We start from the raw sequence: 24,110 nt of genomic DNA on the forward strand, positions 1-24,110 counted from the left end.
AGGGAGGCTTTCATTTTCACGCCCTTCGTGTCCTTTGTCTTTCTTTGGCCGATACCTTCATTTTTTCAAGTGTCCGATCCCTTCAATTTTTCCTCTCTGATTAGTGTTACAGAGAGGATGGTTGTCTAGTTGTACTTCCTCTTAAAACAATAATCACCACCACCACCATCACAGAGGGTTGCATTGTTAGGATACCCCGACCGGTTGCCCTGCCTGTCATTTGTGATTGTCATGGCTAACATTCGATGTTACAAGTAAAACTTATCAATAATGCGTACAGTGCAGTTACATCATTTCAGGCGAAATTGAAGACGTGCATTATAACCACTAGAAATAGGGATGCCACATCACCAACCTAAGAAACGAGGACACAGTCTACTGATGATATCCCTGCACCATTATCACTTTTATTGGCTTCACCTTCAGCACAGATCATTGGCCTTTGTCATAAATGGTTTTTATCCCTGACCCACTCGTACTTTTCTGAAAATTGACGCAACTGTAATATAACATATCTTGGAAACAATATTCTTTATCCTATGGGCAAATAATGCAAATACCGATTATTATTATTATTATTATTATTATTATTATTATTATTATTATTATTATTATTATTATTATTATTAATTCTTGGTAGGTGTGGTGGCTATGCGTTATTATTATTATTTACGTAGTTGTGTACAAACATGATTTGGTATAATCATGATCGTATTATTTGTGAGGTTATGACATGAAACATCTCCTGTACATATATTAGTATGAGTTTATTAATGTAAGAACACGGAATTAATAGTATATAATTTATTATTTCCTGCATATATGATGTATAATTCACTGCAATATTATACAACACACTGTAATAAGTCCAGAACAGCGCTATGTGCGACTAGATTTGTGTAGAAAATTCTTTACATTGTAAATAGGCTATTGGAGACATTCGAATTGGCGAGAAAACATGTTGTTTCATACTCTTCTAGAAGCCTGCCCAGACACCGTATATAAAAGACAGTCTTGACGGTGGAGTTGAGTTGTTTTAATGAGACTTGTATGGAAGTCGTGTATGCGGTGAAACACTTCATAGCGGATCCGTCTTGCCTCTGTGTGCACCGTCGTTGAAGGAACAACACTGCGTAACTCTCAGAAAACAGCCAAATGTAGCGGTTCAGCGTCACGAAACTAACAAAGACAAATAGCGAATGTGCATAAGTTATGTTTTCCTTATCATGTTTTTCTTAACTCTTACTCACAAACAAGTTGAGCTACTTCGTTATAAGAGATCAATTCCTAATATTTCCAGTCAGTATTTACATGTGTATATGTGTGTTCTCCTGGTGTAAAGTTTGCATCTTGTCCTTACGCGATGCTGTCTCTTAGGTCCACATGCTTTTGCGATTCGTAACTCATAACTACGAAATTAATGTTACAACAGAGGAGAGCTACTCGCTTTCTAAATTATCTCTAACTGTTAGGTTTTTAATTTCATTATCCGTTTAGCTTACAGGATTTTTTATTCGAACTCACCAAGGGATCCCACCTCTACTGCCTCAAGGACAGTGTGTCCTGGAACGTGTGAGACATTTGGTCGGGGATACAAATGTAGAGGAGGACCAATACCTCGCCCAGACATCCTCACATGCTATGCTGAACAGGGCCCTTGCCGGGGATGGGAAGATTGGAAGGGATAGACAAGGAAGAGGGAAGGAAGCGGCCGTAGCCTTAAGTTAGGTACCATCCCTGACATTTGCCTGGAGGAGAAGTGGGAAACCACGGAAAACCACTTCCAGGATGGCTGAGGTGGGAATCGAACCCACCTCTACTCAGTTGACCTCCCGAGGCTGAGTGGACCCCGTTCCAGCTCTCGTACGACTTTTAAAATTTCGTGGCAGAGCCGGAAATCGATCCCGGGCCTACGGGGGTGGCAGCTAATCACACTAACCACTACACCACAGAGGCGGACAATGACACGATAGCTCATCTCCATTGGGGATGTAACTGAAAAGTTCTGTACCACTTTGGTATTCGGACACGATAGATATTCGATAGAGCATGAAAATTCAAAGCGGACTGCATGTTAGAAATCATCACAGCATTCGCCTTGAGTTGCGATAGGAATGCACTTGTTTGATGGGTGATAGTGGGATATACACTCTGACGCTGAATGCACCTCATTACAGTCCCAGAAAGCAATCTCAAACACATGGTTCCGCCGGGAATAAAACCGAGATAAATGGACATGAAGCTACTATTATAATCCCTAGACCATGAAGTTATTTTCTCCTCTGTACTTCTACCTCGTTAACTGCCTTTGAAATGATCGTTCTTCAATAATAAATTTAAAGGATAAAATTGAATCATAATTATCCTATCTAGTGTGACAATTGCAATTACGTGATTTGATCAGCGTCCTCGTTCGCCGCACTAAGTAGTCTTCCTACCTCACGGTTCAGTAGTCAAGTTTCACTTCGACTATTCCAGGAATTCACGACTCAATCAGCTTCTTTGCTGCCGACCTGACACAAATCCTTTATCGGCGAACTGCAGTTTCCACATCACATTGCATACAACTTCTTCCGTACCTCAAATGATGAAAGGTGTATTGGAGCACACTTGGTGATCACATTTAGGAGTTCCTTCCTTTATATCACTTTTATTTGCTACTTATAGCTGCCACAATGTCGTTTCTTATAAAATTCCATAAAAATTGCTTATGAACACGTTCCATTTATTCATTTACTGCAGGTACTATTATGTTGAACAAGGAAGAGATTGCACATCTCAAATAGCAACAACAACAATAACAAAAAATATCATAATCAAATATCTGATCATAATAATATTAATAATAACCCAAAATATTTACATCGAACGTTTTCCTCGATACTTAGATGAACAACCTCTGGTAACTCTGTTTGGCAAAATCCCTCAGGTACCTGTAAATAATTGCAAATACTTAGGGGAACCAACCATCCATATTAAATTGTGAAGAAAAGAGGGAGAGAATTTCTAAATTACAAAAAGCCTATTGAATCACATGGAAAAGGTACAAGAAAAAATCAATATCTGAGTGACCTTCTGACCCCAACTTGTCAGGTTCGGTCATGCCTTAGTCGGGTGATATTCGAAAGTGCTCAAATACGTCAGCCTCGTGTCAGTAGATTTACTGGCACGTAAAAGAACTCCTGCGGGACTATATTCCGGCACCTTGGCGTCTCCGTAAACCGTAAAAGTAGTTAGTGGGGCGTAAAGCTAATAACATTATATTAAATTAATATCTCGAAACGCTAAATTAAAACACTATAACGCTGTACATAAGCCTTACTTATGCAATGGCTAAATGGTTAGCGTACTGGCCTTTCGTCACAGGGGTCCCGGGTTCGATTCCCGGCAGGGTCGGGAATTTTAACCATAACTGATTAATTTCGCTGGCACGGGGATGGGTGTATGTTTCATCTTCATCATCATTTCATCCTCATCACGACGCGCAGGAGTCAAATCAAAAGACCTGCATCTGGCGGGTCGAACAGGTCCTCGGACACTCCCGGCACTAAAAATCATAAGCCATTTCATTTACTTGCGTATCAGAAACATTGATTATTTGAGGTAGATCACTAACTAGTAGGCCTTTATGGTGTAGTGGTTAGTGTGATTAGCTGCCACCCCGGGAGGTTCGGGTTCGATTTCCGGCTCTACCACGAAATTTGAAATGCTGTACGAGGGCTGGAACGGGGTCCACTCAGCCTCGGGAGGTCAACTGAGTAGAGGTGGGTTCGATTCCCACCTCAGCCATCCTGGAAGTGGTTTTCAGTGGTTTCCCACTTCTCCTCCAAGCAAGTGCCGGGATGGTACCTAACTTAAGGCCACGGCCGCTTCCTTCCCTCTTCCTTGTCTATCCCTTCCAATCTTCCCATCCCCCGCAAGGTCCCTGTTTACCATAGCAGGTGAGGCCGCCTGGGTGAGGTACTGGTCATTCTCCCCAGTAGTATCCCCCGACCCAGAGTCTGAAGCTCCAGGACACTGCCCTTGAGGCGGTAGAGGTGGGATCCCCCGCTGAGTCCGAGGAAAAAGCCAACCCTGGAGGGTAAGCAGATTAAGAAAGAAAGAAAGAAAGAAAGATCACTAACTAAAAAATTAGAAAATTTGAGAGGAAAACCTTAGGCCCAGTATGCATAGAATGAATATTACTAAAAATATATTTAATTATGTTGCCATTGATGCTTTCAGGGCCCGTAATTATAGACACGATACAGGTAAAATTATTTACGTTTCGCAGAAAACTTTGTTCTGCGTCTTCAGAAGAAAATCTCGCCTGTTCACGAGAAGAGAAAGGCTTCTCAAGGAATGAGATTTGAATTTAGACGTTATAACAGAAGTGAAACTGGTACGTTCATTCGTCACCAGATGGCTCATCAGACGTGGTACAGCGCTAGCGTTCGAAGCGGAAGGTGACGGGACCGTCAGAATCGGTCGGAGAGGGAGTCACGTAACATAACAGGAGTACACACGTATATGAAAGTATGACATTGACACAAGCCTGGAAAGGAACATCTGGCGACGAGGAACGTACGAATTTGCGAAACACCGAAACGAAATAACAATAGTGAAGGGACAGGGAAGAGAACTACCTACGTAAATCCTTAATGGCTGGCAACCACGTATTATTTAATTGATAGCCAGTGTCCCTGTTGAAATTGTTGCGATTTCTACGTATATTTCCACAGCTACCCGTATAATCTTGGACCTGTAGTGTCTAGTGTGGCTACGAGCTCGAGAATTTTGGAACATGACATTATGACCCGACGATAGAGTGTGTTCAGCTATTGCTTATTTGCCTAGCTGGTTGAGACGAATAATTCGGTCGTGTTCCTTGATACGACTACCAATGGACCGGCATGTTTGGCCAATGTATACCTTGCCGCAAGTACAGGGACTTTCGTATACCCGAGAATGTAAAAGTGAGGACAATTTGTCCTTGGTTTTACTCATACTGTGAGCAAGTTTAATTACGATGCCAGTGAACAGTGGAGATATTCTTTCAGAAGACGCAGAGCTAAGTTCTCTACGAAACGTAAAGAATTTCACCTTATTTTCTTGACATGGCATAAGCCCAAAAGTCTATATCATGTCAATATTTTTCCTCACTAAAATTCAAGAATAATAGGATAATAGAAATTGAAAAAGACCATCAAGTAATCAGCATAACAGGTGAAATTATACGGGACAGGCTAGCTTTACAACGTTGGTGAAGAAACTTCATTTTGCTTAAAAATCCAAGATAAAAACCACCACTGTATGGGAGGAAGAAGAATCACAGCGAGAGCTTGAAGGGATTCTGGGACGAGAAGAAAGCAAATCCATCTGCTAAATAAGTTAAATCACACTCCTTGTTGTGGAAAAAATAATGCAGAAAACGAAACCCCGAGGCGCTACAGCCCTGATGGACTTGGCCTACCAAGCAAACACTGCTCACCACGAACGCCTGTAGATTACGAGGTGACGCATGGTCAGCGCGACGTATCCTCCCGGCCGTTATTCTTGGCTTTCTAGACAGAGGCCGCTATCTCACCGTCAGATAGCTCCTCAATTGTAATGACATTAGCTGAGTGGACCTCGAAGATCCAGGTAAAAATCTCTGGCCTGGCTGGAACTGGTACCTGGGCCTCCGAGTAAGAGGCAGACTTGCTACTGAGGCCGGCTGATATGAATAATTGGCCTCATCGGTGCATCGACAAGTCGTCGTTCTACTGTTTCCAACATAGTAGGTCGATCTTAACAGAGATCACTAGCATTTGAGGTTGTTTGAATGTGACGACTCTCTACGGTTAGCTGCTGCCGCGTTTTGGAACTACGTATACACCCTGGTGTTTCTTAAATTCTACAGAAATCAAAAGAACGTTAAAACAAATACGATTTTTCTACCTAGGCAATTGTTTACGTGAATACATTCCAACAACCAAGAAAACATTGAGGGACAGTATGATTGCCGAGTAGTATTAGGACTGGCTTCTTACCAAGGCGATCGCGGGCTCGAATCCCGCAATTCACGTGGGAGCTTTGAAAGGAAAAGTAACTCACCTCCCCATGGATCGGTACCTTATCTGCGATTTTTTCCTCGAAAATTGCATTCAATTTCGAAAGTAGTAAAATATTACGAATTAATATTTCCACTATAGAAAATGTATTCCTAAAAAAAATCACGCATGCTTAAGATCATAAGTGCGTATCTAAATTTTTGCCATCTTGAGAAAATCAGAAAAATCATCTTATTTTTAAAAAAGCTTGATCCCCAGTAAGAAATTAATTATAAATGATAAGATGATTTTGCTGGCTTTTTTTCAAGATTGTAAAATGTAGAGACGCTCTTATGATCCTAAGCATGCGAAATGTGGAAGTTGTTGGTTTTACATCCCATTAACTTAAAACATTTATGACATAAAAATTTGTCTCGTGTAAATCAGCGTCATCTTCAGCAATTTGACTGTTCGAATACCGTCTTTTGGATGTGGTATATTTGAAATGTCACGTTACTGAGCTTGGGATTCCTCAAAAAATGGAGGTGCCGTTGCTATGATCACGATATGAACAGTTATATAAAACTGCAAACTTCCTTGCTCTCACAACGCTGAGTCACAGTGGAAGTGGCCGGTAGGCAAACCGCACTACAAGGACGTAAGTGTGGTTATATATCTACAGGATTATCGTTCGTGAGAGATGCAGGTCAGGGTTGTGCCGGGTATCATGAACCACTAAACTACGTCCGTACACCCATGTCAGGTTTATTGTCAATATGTACATAAAAGTATAAATGTAATTTTATTCCTACTTTATTTCCGCTCACTCCGTAGAAATTACAGTTTGCTTCTTTCAGAATGTCGTTAAATTACACAGCATTATTGCAATGATAGGAATAATGTACACTGACTGACAGAGCAAATGCAACACCAAGAAGGAGTGGTCAGAACTTTATGCCAATTGCAGGGTAGACTGACGTCACTGAGGTATGCTCATGATGTGAAATGCGCCGCTGTGCTGCGCACGTAGCGAACGATAAATGGGACACGGCGTTGGCGAATGGCCCACTTCGTACCGTGATTTCTCAGCCGACAGTCATTGTAGAACGTGTTGTCGTGTGCCACAGGACACGTGTATAGCTAAGAATGCCAGGCCGCCGTCAACGGAGGCATTTCCAGCAGACAGACGACTTTACGAGGGGTATGGTGATCGGGCTGAGAAGGGCAGGTTGGTCGCTTCGTCAAATCGCAGCCGATACCCATAGGGATGTGTCCACGGTGCAGCGCCTGTGGCGAAGATGGTTGGCGCAGGGACATGTGGCACGTGCGAGGGGTCCAGGCGCAGCCCGAGTGACGTCAGCACGCGAGGATCGGCGCATCCGCCGCCAAGCGGTGGCAGCCCCACACGCCACGTCAACCGCCATTCTTCAGCATGTGCAAGACACCCTGGCTGTTCCAATATCGACCAGAACAATTTCCCGTCGATTGGTTGAAGGAGGCCTGCACTCCCGGCGTCCGCTCAGAAGACTACCATTGACTCCACAGCATAGACGTGCACGCCTGGCATGGTGCCGGGCTAGAGCGACTTGGATGAGGGAATGGCGGAACGTCGTGTTCTCCGATGAGTCACGCTTCTGTTCTGTCAGTGATAGTCACCGCAGACGAGTGTGGCGTCGGCGTGGAGAAAGGTCAAATCCGGCCGTAACTGTGGAGCGCCCTACCGCTAGACAACGCGGCATCATGGTTTGGGGCGCTATTGCGTATGATTCCACGTCACCTCTAGTGCGTATTCAAGGCACGTTAAATGCCCACCGCTACGTGCAGCATGTGCTGCGGCCGGTGGCACTCCCGTACCTTCAGGGGCTGCCCAATGCTCTGTTTCAGCAGGATAATGCCCGCCCACACACTGCTCGCATCTCCCAACAGGCTCTACGAGGTGTACAGATGCTTCCGTGGCCAGCGTACTCTCCGGATCTCTCACCAATCGAACACGTGTGGGATCTCATTGGACGCCGTTTGCAAACTCTGCCCCAGCCTCGTACGGACGACCAACTGTGGCAAATGGTTGACAGAGAATGGAGAACCATCCCTCAGGACACCATCCGCACTCTTATTCTCTCTGTACCTCGACGTGTTTCTGCGTGCATCGCCGCTCGCGGTGGTCCTACATCCTACTGAGTCGATGCCGTGCGCATTGTGTAACCTGCATATCGGTTTGAAATAAACATCAATTATTCGTCCGTGCCGTCTCTGTTTTTTCCCCAACTTTCATCCCTTTCGAACCACTCCTTCTTGGTGTTGCATTTGCTCTGTCAGTCAGTGTATATTAGTTTTCTTTAAACGAAAAATAACGGATCCTGTGAAAATAAATGTTCAGTACCTGACATTCTCTTAACTTGCAGTGACAGTAGATGTTGACCTTACTTCTGTCATTGCTCACTACCTAAGTAAAATTATTCCTAATCGAATATTTCCTGCATTACCTGCTTTTCTCAATTGCATTGCTGTTTTGGATTTTAACATTTTATTTCCATCTTATACTCCTTCTCCAAGATTTCCCCCATTCCACTCGCCAGATTCTCCAGAACTTCGACTCATATAAACTAACAATACCACCGAAGCTTTGATTTCCTCTATATGCACTTTGATTTACATTAAATTCCTTTTTAATTTCCTTTAGCACACGTTCTGCATAAACATAGAAGAGACCGAGCGGTTAGGGGCGCGCAGCTGTGAGCCTGTATTCCTCGAATCCCACTGTCGGCAGCCCTGAAGATTGTTTTCTGTGGTTTCCCATTTTCACATCAAGGCCACGGCCAGTTCCTTCCCACTCCTTGCCCTTTCCTATCCCATCATCGCTATAAGACCTATCTGTGTCGGTGCGACGTAAAGCAACTTATAAAAACATTGAATAGGAGGGGGGGGGACAAAATGCAGCCTTCCCTCACTCCTTTCTGGATGGTCGCTTCTTTATCATAACCCTCTATTGTTATTGGAATAAGAATACTCCCTTCATCTCAGTGTTGTAGTTAGTGATTAGTTCTATTCTTTTCACAGGTTGGTCTCGGCGTGTTGATGGCCGCCTGTGGCGTGTTGGCGCTGGTCCACGAAGCTGCTTTAGCCCCTGTGGGCGCTGGCCTGTGGGGCGGCGCTGTAGCCATGGCAGCGGGAGTTGTTGGAGTGCTGGCAGGTCTAAGAGGATGCTACTCTGTCCACGGCGCCCCTGCCCCCACAGGACTGTCGTCTGTAGCCACTACAGCCTTCCTGGCACTATGTCTGCTATCCCTGGCCATCAGCAATCTGGTGCTGGTACTGGCTGTCACTGGACTGGTGAGGGACACGCAGCGTCCACAGACAGCCCGCATTCTTCTCACCGACAAGGTAATTCTCCCTCAGCGCTTTACTCAATACTGTAGTTCACTCAAAAACCTAAGACAGTCTTGGAAAGAATACAAAGATCGCTGTCAATAAAGCAGTCTCTATTGTTCATCCTTTTCGAAGAAATATATTGCGCATGCCAACTAACGTTCGTGTGAGGGTTTGTTGCATAAACTTTATTTTTCAATTTTTTCCCATAAATAAAAATCGCAAACCGTAAGATCTGGCGCACAATGGTTTACTAATTACCTGTTATCAAAAATGTCCTCAATTAAACGTAATGACCCGTTAACCGTATTCGCGGTTGCCGAGTCTTGCTGGAAATATCCAGACTAGTCAGTTGTTAAAGAATTGTACGAGAATGTCCTTCCTATATCTCTGCCCGGTGATTGTGGTTTCAAAAACTATAGGCCCTATCATCCTGTCTGGGGTTACTGCCGTCAACACTCCCGTTTTCACACTCTAGATGAACTCAAACAAAATATCACGAGGGAAATTGATGTTATCTCGATAATTGAACTAATGCGTATGAATGAAAATTTCCATAGATGAAGCCAGAAATGTGTAGATGCAGGTGGAGGACATTTACATCTTTTGTGACAAGATGAGAAGTTGTTTTACTTTGATTATGCGTGATTGTGTGTGCTTGTTGTTTACAGACACTCTCCCGGCCCCAAGCTCAGCGAGTTGTCGTGTGACCAGCTCGCTGAGCTGCGCCGGCCAACTTCACTTTGAATGAAAGACCCTGTAGAAGCATTGCGAGGCGCAGCTAACGGGACTGTATTAGCGAATTATCCCTAAAAATGTATACCCCTTGATGGTCCCTTTTAACGTGGGTGTGACTTTGGAATGGGAGTCTATCTGGAATTAGCGAGAACAGAAATCTGACACCCTGAGAACCAGTGTTTGTTACCTGTCTGTACTGAGTCTCCGTCATCTTCTTCCTCACCTTAGTACCGTATACCAGAACACATATATACAGTATGTATAAATAGCACCATGTTTTAAACGAGTTTCCACTGTCTTTGACTGACTACGCTGCGCCGGCCGGCCTCACTTTGAGTGAAACACCCTGTAGAAAAGAATTTACCGGGCCACGGTCTTTCAAAGATTGAAATCCACTTGCTTAGCGCCACAAGATGGAGGACTAATGATGTCTTAGTAGCATATAGTTGCAGCAATAAATGACAGTGAATTGGACTACACATCCTAGTTTTCATATCTTCCTTATCACCTCCTTATTTGAAGAAGGATACGTGTTACGTCTCACTCCTGTACTGTGTCCGGCGTAAAATTCTTTTTTGGCTAGTGGTTTTACGTCGCACCGACACAGATACGTCTTATGGCGACGATGGGATAGGAAAGGCCTAGGAGTTCGAAGGAAGCGGCCGTATCCTTAATTAAGGTACAGCCCCAGCATTTGCCTGCTGTGAAAATGGGAAACCACGGAAAACCATCTTTAGGACTGCCGACAGTAGAATTCGGACCCACCATCTCCCGGATGCAAAGCCCACAGCCGCGTGCTCCTAACCCCACGGCCAACTCGCCCGGTCGTAGAATTTCGAACGTCGCCCGGGAATGTCTAGTAAGCTCCCTATCATAACTTTGCTACTATAAATTATATTTAAATGGTTAACATACGGTTATAAAGGTGAGGAATGAAAATACTCTCTGAACTTATTTTCAGAGTCACTGACATCATTGTTGAAATCCAGATTGTCGCGATGCAGTAAATTTTGTATAGTTCGCGGCTGGAGTGTTGCAAGTAGAATCATTGGTCTTGTAAAACACTGACAAAAAAGTTAAACACCCATAAGGAGTGGTCAAATATTATTCCATTTCGGTATACATTCATACCATTGATGTGTGAGTAAATAATTAAATTTACAAGGATCTGTAATTTGTAGAACGCCCACCAGAGTGCATTCGTGATGGCACCGTCCTGTTGTTGATAAATTGTTACCAGTCAATTGCTGTGAGCCAGACAGTTAAGCAAGACGTGCAGAGAGGACTACGAACAGTACGAAGCATCCACGATGCCTCGCAGACGCGTTAGACAGCCTATCCACCAATTGAAATCATTTGTCAGAAGCCGCATTGTGGGGCTGCATGGGGCTGGTTGGGCGTATCCTGCAATTCCCAGGCATGTGGACCAATCAGATGTCGCAGTGGCCCGATGTTGGACTCAATGTGTACATGAGGGCACCCAGTCACGTCGTGCAGTTTCGAGTCGACCAAGAAACACCACCCCGTGGGAGGACCGTCGTATGGTGCGCCAAGCATTACGGGATCCCATAATTTCGGCACTTGCCATCCGCGAACATGTACTGGAGACTCTACAACATCCTGTGAGTTCCCGCACAGTGTCTCGACGACTCACATCCGCCGGATTGGGGTCCTACCGCCCCGTGCGTCGGTTGCCATTGACACCAGAACACCATCGCCTGCGTTTGGAGTGGTACCTTGCCCGGAAGACATGGACAGAGGACGACTGGAGTCGCATCATGTTCAGTGATAAGTCCCGCTTCTCCATAACCTCCGATGATCTTCGTGTGTGTGTTTGGTGTGTTTGGTGGCGACGAGGACAGAGAGCAGATCCTGCCCATATTGTGGAAAGACACACGGGCGTAATCCCTGGCATCATGGTGCGGGGACCAATAGGATATGCGTTCGGGTCACTTCTAATAGTGCTTCGGCAGACTTTGACGGCACAGCGATCCGTCACAGACATTCTGCATCCGCACGTACTGCCCCTTATGGCACATCACCCTGGGACAGTGTTCCAACAAAATAATGCACATCCACACAGAGCACATGTGTCTATGGACTGCCTAGAGCATGTTGAGGTCCTCCCGTGGCCAGCAAGATCCCCGGCCTGCCATCATTGAACGCGTGTGGGATGACGTTGGAAGGGTAGTCCATCCCAGTAGCAACCTGCGGGATCTGGAGAGATACCTGCAACAACTGTAGATGAACTTTCCTCAGGAGAGGATCCAAAGGCTGTTTGACACCATACCGAACCACATTGCGGCCAGGGGTGTGCGACACCCTACTGACCTGGAGCCAACATTCCACCTGTAACTGCCAACGGCCTTGTCTCTTTCATTTCATATTGTAACCAGTTCAACAACGACACATGGTCTTTCAGCATATGTAGTTTCATTCATTTTCAACCACTCCTCCTGGGTGCTTGACGCTTTTTTTTTTGTCAGGCAGTGTAACTATCATTGGACACAGCGACTTCCTTAACTTCGCGAACATGTAAGTTGAACATTTAAAAATTGTGCTTCATTTGCGTAATGTCTGGATATCTTCTGTCTAAATCCATACGAAACTATCGTAAATGCGTCCAGAGGAATATAATAAGGGCTAGAAGTCCGTAAGGGGACGCCTGGCCGAGGCGGTAGAGTAGTGCTTCGGTTCACCCGGAAAGTCGTAGGTTAGATTTTCGGTTAGGAAGTCGAAAAATTACTTCTTCTTCTTCTTCTTCTTCTTCTTCTTCTCCTTCTCCTTCTTATTTTTCTTCATCTTCCCAAGCTTAACGGTAGTAGGTAACCTGCGTGTCTTCCAAGCGTTTCCTTTTTTTGGCCAGCAGCTTCAAGTGGCAATCGGTATGCTTGGCTTTAATGTTGGCTATAAATTGCACTTTAGGTCTTCTTTGCCCCTTCTATCTTCCAGTTTCCCTTCAGTCAGAATTACGAAACAAGTGACAAAGTAAGCTATTTCTTCTCCTGTTCAAGGTTTCAACCAACATGGGTCTTTCATTTGCTCTGTTGAGAACCTTCTCGTTCGTGACTCAGTCAGTCCAAGGTATACTTACCGTAATAGTCCACATCTCAAAGGCCTTGAGTTTCAGCACTTCCGCTTTTCTCACCGTCCATGTTTCTGACCCATAGCTTACGAAATTTCCACTTCCGGAGATGCACATGGCCCTGAACTTCACTCAGCCTACACCGAAAATGAGCATCAGGTTAATTCCTGGGGGTAAAGGTGCCCGGGCGTAGAGCTAACCAAGTGCTGAGGTTACGAATAATGGAAGCCTTTACCTGCCACCCCTCCAAGGGCCTTCATGGCCTGTAAGGAGATCACTTTTTGCTTTTCCCAAGAAGTCCGGAGCAGAAAGTGCCAGAGAGTTCCAACAGCGCAAGAAGGTGTAAGCGTCCGCGCAGAGGGGCGTACAGTGCGACATTACTACCGCCTTCAGATTGGACAAAAGCAGTAATTACACATATTTATAAGCAAACGAACAGGAAGGTTTACAACAACTATCGAAGTATCTCACTGAATAGTATACCAGGCAAAGTATTCACTAGCATCTTGGAAGGGAGGGTGCGATCAGTGGTTGAGAGGAAGTTGGATGAAAACCAGTGTGGTTTCAGACCAAAGAAGGGCTGTCAGGATCAGATTTTCAGTATGTGGCAGGTAATTCAAAAATGCTACGAGAGGAATAGACAGTTATATTTATGTTTCGTAGATCTAGAGAAAGTATATGACAGGGTACCGAGGAAAAAGATGTTCACCATACAGAGGGCCTATGGGTTTCAGAGCAGATTAAATCAATCAAACGCATTGATGTTTACAATATGGGCTGCAGTGAGAATTGACGGTAGAATGAGTTCTTGGATCACGGTACTTACAGGGGTTAGACAAGGGTGTAACCTTTCACCATTGTTGTTCGTAGTTTACATGGATCATCTGCTGAAAGGTATAAAGTGGCAGAGAGGGACTGAGTTAATTGAAAATGTAATAAGCAGTTCGGCCTTCGCTGACGACTTAGTCTTAATGGCAGATTGTGCCGAAAGCCTGCAGTATAATATCTTGGAACTTGAAAATGGGTGTAATGAGTATGGTACGAAAATTGTCCTTTCCAAGACTAAATTGATATCAGCAGGTAAGAAATTGAACAGAACTGAATGTGAGATTGGCGATACAAAGCTGGAACAGGTCGATAATTTCAAGTATTTAGGTTGTGTGTTATCCCAGGATGGTAATATAGTGAGATTGAATCATGCTGCAGTAAAGATAATGAAGTGAGCTCGCAGTTGTGATCAACAGCATTCTGTGAGAAGGAAGTCAACTCTAGGACGAAACTATCTTTACATCGGTCTGTTTTCAGACCAACTTTACTTTACGAGAGCGAAAGCTGGGTGGACTCAGGATATCTTATTCTTAAGTTAGAAATGACAGACATGGAGGTAGCGAGAATGATTGTTGTGCAAACAGGTGGGAACGATGGCAGGAGAGTACTTGAAATGAGGAGATAAAGGCTAAGTTAAAAATGAAGTCGATGGATGAAGCTGTGCGCGTAAATCGGCTTCGGCGGTGGGGTCATGTGAGGGGATTGGAGGAGGATAGCTCACCTAGAAGAATAATGGACTCTGTTATGGAGGGTAAGAGAAGTAGAGGGAGACCAAGACGGCAATGGTTAGACTCAGTTTCCAGTGATTTAAAGATAAGAGGTATAGAGCTAAATGAGTCCACAGCACTAATTACTACTAGAGGAGAGTGGCGACGTTTAGTAAATTCAGACTGAACACTGAAAAGCATAGTGATGTATGTATGAATAACATTCAGTAAACATTTATTACTTCATTACTGTCAGAAAGACGTATACTACACCATAAACCTTACGGCCGTATCTTCGATATAGTCAGTCTGTTTTTGCCACAAAGGAGAGTCTCACCCTATTCGATTCGGTGCTGTCTATAACGTATTTCACTGCCTATCGCCTTGTTCCTCATTCGTGTCAATCAGTCATCAATGACCTGTCGCCCAGGTAGCAGATTCCCTATCACTTGTTTACCTGGCTTTTTCTTAAACATTTTCGAAGAACTTAGAAAGACTCCTCGTCCTTTTTTTTTTGTTATTGGCTTTACGTCGCACCGACACAGATATGTCTTATGGCGACGATGGGACAGGAAAGAGCTAGGACTGTGAAGGAAGCGGCCGTGGCCTTAATTAAGGTACAGCCTGGTGTGAAAATGGGAAACCACGGAAAACCATCTTCAGGGCTGCCGACAGTGGGGTTCGAACCTACTATCTCCCGAATACTGGATATTGGCCGCACTTAAGCGACTGCAGCTATCGAGCTCGGTACTCCTCGTCCTATAAATGAATGTTTGCGCCAATTTGTCCTCTTAACTTCCAACTTTATCTTCATATAATTATCTTTCCTACTTTTAAAAGCTCCACTGAAGCTTATTCATCTACTAATATTCCACACCAACTCTCCACTGACAGCTAGAAACATACTGCATAGTCAAACTGCTCGTCTCCTTACTCCCAAGTCTTCCTAGCCCAAATTTTGCAACATTTTCGTAACAATACTCCTTGGTCGGAAATCACCCAGAACAAATCGTGTTGCTATCCTTTGAATTTTTTCCAGTTCTCGTGTCAAGTAATCCTGGTGAGGTTTCCATACACTGGAGCCATACTCTAACTGCGGTCTTACCAGAGACGTATACACCCTCTCCTTTACATCCTTACTGCAACCCCTGAATACTCTCATAACCATGTGAAGACATCTGTAACCTTTTTCAACTACTTTGCTAATATGAGTACCCCAATGAAGAACACTCCTTCTATTAACACCTAGGTACTTACATTGTTCCCCATGAGGTACTTTCACCCCATCAACACAATAATTACAACTGAGAGGACTTTACCTCTTGGTGAAACTTACAACTTGAAGTTTTCATACCATTGTCTGTTGTCCATCTCACTACATTGTTTAAGTCCCTCTAGAGTCGCTCACAATCCTGCAACTTATTTACTACTCTGTAGAGTATAACATCATCCGCAAATATCCTTATCAGTTATTCCAGATCTTTACTCATATCATTTATATATAAGAAAAAATAAAGGTCCAATGACAGTGCCCTGCGGGACCCCGATCTTAATCATTACAGGATCAGATAACGCTTCATCTTTTCTAACTCTCTGAGCTCTGTTTTCCAGAAATGTAGCCACCCATTCAACCACTCTTTTGTCTAGTCGAATATCCCACATCTTCCTCAGTAATCACCCACGATCTACGCTATGATAAGCCTTGGACAGGTCAATAGCGATACAGTCCATTTGACCTCCTGAATCTCAAATATCTGATACAACTTGGTGGATTCGTACTCAGCATCCGTTCCCATAGTGATTGATGTCGTGTCGCCTCCGGTGAGATCTGGTTCGGGTCTTTCTAGTAGGCGCCCGTGTGCGTGTGTGTGTGTGTGTGTGTGTGTGTGTGTGTGTGTGTGTGTGTGTGTGTGGTAGGGATGGAGATTCGTGTCAGTGATGTGATTTTCGGAAAAGTTTAGCTGGGTGGGGCCGCGGCTTATAATAGGAACTATCCCAGCATTCGCCTTAGAGCAGGAAAAATGGAAAAAATTATCGGGGCAGCTGACAGTGTGGACCAGCTCCTCCGTCTTCCGAATGTAGAGCTGGACAAAACTAATCGCTGTTAACAGGAGACGTGCACGAAATTCTTCAAAACTATGAAAAAGAACATTTTTGCCGAAATTTCAGGCTTATTATGTTGGGAATCTAGTCCCACAATAATTTAGTTGCAATTATTTTGCAAGTTGTGACGATGAGACAGGAAAGGGCTAGGAGTGGGGAGGAAGCGGCCGTGGTCTTATTTTAGGTACAGCCCCAGCATTTGTGTGGTGTTAAAATACAGTAGGAGACGACGGAAAACCATCTTCAGGGCTGCCGACAGTGAGGTTCGAATCCACCATCTTCCGAATACTGGATACTGACAGCTTAAGCGATTATAGCTATCGAGTTCGATAGTATTTACTAGAATTCAGTACCTAAGTACGTTAAATTCCTAATACATACGCGTCAGGTGCTACGCGTCCTTTTCTAAGCATTTTTATTTTTCATTTTCGCTGAACCCTTTACGTCTGTTTCGTCAGACAGTTGACGGTATCATACTTAGTAGTATTCATTCATTCATTCATTCATTCATTCATTCATTATTTATTTATTTACCATAAACCTTTACAGCATCCATGGAAGGTCAGGGGAAAAGGACAAGCCCCCTACACGTAGTGCCCCCTGACCTTTGAAATAATTACCTAAATCCTAAAGTAAAACACTCATATACACTATTTACAGGTAAAGTAACAAAGTATAGCCTAATGTATACATATTTCTCATTTATACAACCTTTCACTCCCTCATTCATTCTTCCACATATTCACATGCATTTTCTCACCGTATGTGCTTCCTAACACAACATTTAACTATATTTACATTTCTACATTTAATGTTGGCGGGTAGATCGTTCCAAAGCCGCGCTGAACGAGCAAAGAAACCTAGTTTGTAGGACTCAGTTCGCGCAAAGGGGGTATAAGACACACCCCTTTGCCTCTACGGACGGAGCTGTAAGATAAGGAGAGCCGAGGGAATGGTGAAAGGTGAATGGCCGCTGTGAGGGACTTGTGTAAGAAGGTGATGTCAAGGAGGCAATTGACGGGAGGGAGGTTCTTGTTAATTAGTCGTTCAGCGCGACGTTGGATTCCTTCTAGTTTGTGAAGGTTAGCTGCAGTGATAGGGTGCCAGGCAGGTAGTATAGGTCTCACTAGTGCCAGGTAAGCCGTCCGTATAGCATTCGACTTGCACCCACGGAGGCTTCTGTGCATAAAACCGAGCACCCTGGCAGCTTTGCATCTCACTTCCTCTGTTTGTGCGTTCCATTTTAGTTGTTCAGAAATGGTTATTCCTAACAAATGCATAGTTTTAACTCGCTCAATATGTACATCATTAATGTTATATATACATTGTACTGGGTGTCGAGACCTACTTAACCTAATGTATTTACATTTGCCAGCATTAATGCTGAGACCGTTGACGTAACACCACACCTCTATAGTGTCCAAGTCCGACTGTAACCTCAGACAATCCTCTGCACATTGTATATCCCTGTACATTACTGTGTCATCAGCGTACTGAGCTATGGTTGAGGTCACACATTTAGGTAAATCAGAGACAAATGCACTAAATAATAAAGGTCCGAGGACGGTGCCTTGACATACTCCTGAGGTTACTTTAACGGTCGATGATCGAACTCCATCAAACACAACACGTTGTGTTCGACCCTCGAGAAATGACCGCAACCATGCCAGTACACTTCCCCTAACATTCATCTGTCTTAATTTTAACAAAAGTCGTTCATGAGGGATTTGATCAAAAGCTTTAGCCCAGTCCAAAGCCACGCAGTCAACCTGAACAATTTTAGATTTCTTCAGAGAGAACTGCCACTCATCAATAACCTGGAAGAAAACCGTACTGGCTTTCACTTAGCAGATTACCTTCCCGGAAGTATATTAGAGGCTACCAGTCGTTCCATACATTTACATACGTGGGATGTGAGAGACACTGGCCGATAGTTGTCAATGAGTGCTTTGTCCCTTTTCTTGAAAATTGGAACTACATCAGCACACTTCCAATCTCGGGGTAGTGATCCACAGTGAAGCGACAGGTTGAATAGTTCGCAGAGAGATAGTGCCAGTGACTCAGCGCAGTCACGGAGTATACGGCTGGGTATTTCATCAGGGCCGCTCACAGCATGGGGTCGAATCCTCTTCAAGCTTGCTAGTACCTCAAGTTCCGAGAAGTAGAGGCTGGTGAGAGGGAGGGGTGGTACGGGTGTGTTGGTTATATACATGTCCCCAGCAGATTGTGCCTGTCACTGAAGGCTGAGGCAATGTCTGCGGCCGTGGAGATGGATTTCCCGTTAGCTTGAAAGGAGCTTGGTGCAGCGCTGCCACAGTTCCTTTTTAGCAGCTTCCACAGCTCTTTGGTATCTGAGCAAGCCTTGTGAATGTACTGATCGTAAGCCTCCTTGATCCTATTCTTAGTGTCTTTGCGTGCGGATTTGTACTTTTCCCACGCTTGTTCCATTTGGCACTGTTTCCACTTTTTGTATAGATTGTTCCGTTTCCTTATTAACTTCAAAAGTTCTTTCTTAATCCACGGGGCTTTCTTCTCTCTTTTTAAAGTGCATTTCAGTACAGTTTGGTCAACGCACCAGAAAAATGTATTTTTCCAGGTGAGCCACAAAGAGTCTACGTCCCAGTTGATAAAGAGGTTGGACTGGGTAGGTGATTCAGTAGTAAGGTGGAGAGGGATTTCCAGTCAGCTTTCCTGAAGTTATATTGAGGCCTGGATTTGTTTTTGACAGGTTTTCTGCAATCTAGGGTAGCTAGAGTCGCTTGAATGGCGTGGTGATCACTGAAACCGGGTATGACTTCAACTCGAGATACTGAGGAGGGATGATTGGTAAGAAATAGATCTAATATAGAGCGGGATGTTTTAGTGATACGTGTTGCTTCTAAAACAAGCTGTTCTAGAAAGAGATCATAGAACGCGGTTAGGAATGTGTCTGCCAATGGATTTCCAGGGATGGGAGCGGAATCACGGGTCCATATTATGTCCAGATTAAAGTCGCCTGTGAGGTAGACGGCATTGTACTTGTGCTGAATGAGTTGCATTCGTCTTAGAGATTCCAGTAATCCTTCATTTATACAGGGCTTGGATTTCGGAGCCCGATATATGCTACCTATCAAGAATTTGTTGCCCCTACATGTCACCTCCACCCATAGAGCTTCACTGTCAGTTTCCAAGTATCCAAGTCGGATTGGTTGTAATTCTGGTCGTATAGCCAGGAGAACACCCCCTCCAGATGTCCAGGTTCTATCCTTCCTGAATAACAAGTATGGTTGTGGAAATACTTCACCGTCATAACTAGCACTGCTCAACCACGTTTCACAGACACTTACGATTGAAGGTTCAATACTTGCCAGTGATGTTCTTATCTCCTGCTGTCTCCTATAACCCATTATACTACGGGCATTGAATGAGAGAATGGTGACGTTTCGGGAGCCCTGTACACTGGTAACTGAGTCATTACTATTTACAGAGTTATTTACTTCGTCTGGAAGTTCGAAGAACGAGCCCGATGGTACCGGGAGACAACACTTCCAGCACTGCCAAGACGAAAGGCCACGTTTAATTTTATGGTAATCAGATGGAGAGATTTTCGCGCAGGTCTTATGCGTCGACATTTCACACGACACACACTTCACGTACAGCTGATTGATGCGGCCATTAGAACAGCAAATATGACATTCTATGTTACTCACATTTCTGTTCGGAGGTCCTGGATTTGTTTCTACATCTCCACACGCAGCTATGGTAAGGAGAATGAGGTGAAATGTAGAAGAGGGTGGTCTGGCGACCCTGCGCCTCGCTTGAAGCGCACTGCCAGTACCAGCGGTCACGTACACATTTTCACTGGCGCACCATGTTAAGCACGATATTTGACAATTTTTCACAATTAGCAAGTTCTCTTGGAGGATTGAACTGCTAGGATACTCACTGAACACCACACCATTAAAGATCACTTTGTTATTTCCACACGTGACACGTTTAACCACTATAAACAACAAGAAAATACGGAGCACTTGGAACACTACTTGTCGACCCGCCGCCATCGTGGTCCAAGCCGTGAAGCGTGAACATGGCAAGCAGTGGAGAAAGTTTGTTTTGATTTGAGAGATACAGTGCGAGGTTTCGTGTTGTGAAATTCAATTCTCATTTCCTGAACTTCCTTTTTCCATGACAAAAGTACCTTTTTCTCTAGAACTACTGAAGGTATCAATCTGAAACTTGACAGACAGGCAGGTTAAACACTTTCACACATTTTCCTGCAAGGGAATTACAAAATATGGACTTGAGAGTTTAATATATATGTATCTTTTATGAACTGCTCAGGTACCATGTCCCCTTTTCCAAGCGGTTTTTTTTCATCTTCGCTAAACTCTTTACGTCTGTTTTGTCAGGCAGTTGACGGTATCATACTTAGGAGTATTGAAGAAGGCTGCGAAGCATGAACATGGTAAAAACTGCGGAAAGTTTGTTTTGATTTGAGAAATACAGTGCGAGAATTTTCAAAAATCTAAATAGGCACGAAATGAAAAACGGCTACAGACATTAAATCATCAAGGTCTTAGAAATGACTAAACAAATTACAAGGTTGAAGAACTCAGCGTTGCTGATGAAAAAATACATCAATATGACAAAATTCAAATTTAAAAATCAATTTTAATTTTTAAATTATTTTTATCTAAATTAACTGATTAATGTTTATAGCTAAGAACAATGTATTTTAAATCAGTGTGCAAAGTCTGAGTTACAGAGAATTTAGAAAATACATGAATATTTTCTTCGACATCTCCCCTTAAGCAGAAGCTTACTCTACTCGGAGACAAGATTTTACGTCCGCATCAGACGGACAAATCATTATCAACAGCGTCATATGCCCTCACTTCATACCAACAGTGCGAATAGTTTCGGAATATAACCCAAAATTTTGTTATGCAGTCTAGCGGTTAAGAATTGTTTACCACCACCTCTCCTACCCAACATTCCGATGGTGATTTATTTATTTCCGCCATCGGAACTCCAAAAGTTAACCATGATATGGGCAACAGCCGAGCTGTTCTGCTAGTGAGCAGCCCAGACCCTGACACACACCAGTTCCGGCCCGAGTTCCCCACGCACCAGTTTCCTTCCTGCTGAGGTTAGGTAATGACAATGACACGTACGTCCGCGTTCTCTCACGCTCCAATGTTCCCAGGAGATTTAACCTTATTACACAGAACTTGGCCGCGCTCGCTCTACATTACTGCAATTAGTAGTAGCTCAGACGATAGAAACCTAGTTGACAGGTTCGATCCTTGATCGGTGCGGTTGCTCGTCAACTAAAGTCAAGCTGGGTGCTTCCATCCTGGCTCAGTCTAGCGGTATCTCAAGGTACTGAAATACGTCACTCTCGTGTCGATAGATTTACTAGCACGTAAAGGAACTCCTGCGGGACAAAATTCTGGCACCTCGGCCTCTCAGAAGACAGTAAAAATAGTTGTGGAACGTAAATCCATTATTATTATTATTATTATTATTATTATTATTATTATTATTATTATTATTATTATTATTATTATTATTATTTGTGAGTGGACCGAGCAAGTGGCTGTGCGGTTGGGTCACGTAGCTATCACCTTGCATTCAGGAGATAGTGGGTTCGAACTCCACTGTCGGCAGCCCTAAAGATAATTTTCCGTAGTTGCTCATTTTCACACCAGGAAATTGCTGGGGCTGTACTTTCATTAAGACCACAGTCGCTTCCTTCCCACTTCAAGCCCATTTCTGTCTCATCGTCGCCATAGGACCTGTCTGTGTCGGTGCGACGTAAAGTCACTAACCAAAAAAATTGGGAGCACGAGTATGCAACCACGGTTTCCCTAGCTGAGTGTGAGATTGCTCCTCATTTTTATCTTTCCTCGTCTAAACCAATTATTACTTTACTTGCCTCCATTTAATCATCATCATCATCATCATCATCTGTTTACCCTCCAGGTTCGGTTTTTCTCTCGGACTTAGCGAGGGATCCCACCTCTACCGCCTCAAGGGCAGTGTCCTGGAGCTTCAGACTCTTGGTCGGGGGATACAACTGGGGAGTATGACCAGTACCTCGCCCAGGCGGCCTCACCTGCTATGCTGAACAGGGGCCTTGTGGAGGGATGGGAAGATTGGAAGGGATAGGCAAGGAAGAGGGAAGGAAGCGGCCGTGGCCTTAAGATAGGTACCATCCCGGCATTCGCCTGGAGGAGAAGTGGGAAACCACGGAAAACCACTTCCAGGATGGCTGAGGTGAGAATCGAACCCACCTCTACTCATTTGACCTCCCGAGGCTGAGTGGACCCCGTTCCAGCCCTCGTACCACTTTTCAAATTTCGTGGCAGAGCCGGGAATCGAACCCGGACCTCCGGGGGTGGCAGCTAATCACGCTAACCACTACACCACAGAGGCGGCGTCCTCCATTTAATTCTGTAGTAAAATTGCGAGTTGATCTCCAGTTGATCTGTTTCATGACGGCAGCTATCATTTTTGCGACACCCGACATGTTTCACAGAGTGGGGCAGCACACCACAGTTATGTAAGTTGTATACAGGGGGGGGGGGGGGGGGAGGCTTAGAAGACGAGACAGCGATTTCATATCTGCAATTCTTTTCTGAAAGTTAAGAATACAGCGGATGTACCCAGCTGACGGATCATCACAAACACGTCCTTCTTCCTCTTCATCCAGTATGGTATCGAGTTGGGAATCGATTTGATGAACGAGAGATTCCGCTCGAAACAGGCCTCTATAAATGGCTTGTCTTCTACGTCAGTGCGAGTAAAGTTTGCTATATCACCTGTGGTCTTGAGTCAACATGTCATATTTTACTTCATTATGTTATTTCCATGGAAAATACAAGTTAAGCATAATTTTATCGACGGTGACAAAACGTATGCAATTTTCACGGATCATATAAAGTCATATTTTGGCTCTTTTAACGTTTTCGTCATTTTCTGCAAATTTGTCGTAATATGGTCATATTTTCCCGTGAATGTTCGTCTCTTTGTCATGTTTTAAAAAAAATTATTCAATCTTCGCATACCTGCTTGCACTCGTCTCAAAGACGCATTTTTCACATCTCCAAATTTTTGTCTGCAATTTCTTACAATTATCTTTCTTAGACATGTATATTTATGTGAATTAGGAGGTTAAGATATATAGAAAGAGACATATGCGTATAAAGCGACAGAACAGTGGGCTTCAATTGAACTCTAATGATTTGACTTATTTCAAATATGCCCCTATAACATACTGCAATCTTGAGC

At 44.0% G+C, this 24,110-nt stretch overlaps 1 protein-coding gene across 1 annotated transcript in view; it reads left to right on the top strand.

The window, feature by feature from the left end:
• The window catches only part of LOC136876069 (uncharacterized), a 77,666-nt gene that overhangs the window by 14,829 nt on the left and 38,727 nt on the right, over positions 1 to 24,110 (top strand). Inside the window, exon 2 of the mRNA XM_067149705.2 lies at positions 9,069 to 9,392. Within this exon, the coding sequence (XP_067005806.2) occupies positions 9,069 to 9,392 (324 nt within the window). The remainder of the gene's footprint in view (positions 1 to 9,068; positions 9,393 to 24,110) is intronic.

Source organism: Anabrus simplex, chromosome 6 (genome assembly GCF_040414725.1).
Source record: "Anabrus simplex isolate iqAnaSimp1 chromosome 6, ASM4041472v1, whole genome shotgun sequence".
Taxonomy (NCBI): domain Eukaryota; kingdom Metazoa; phylum Arthropoda; class Insecta; order Orthoptera; family Tettigoniidae; genus Anabrus; species Anabrus simplex.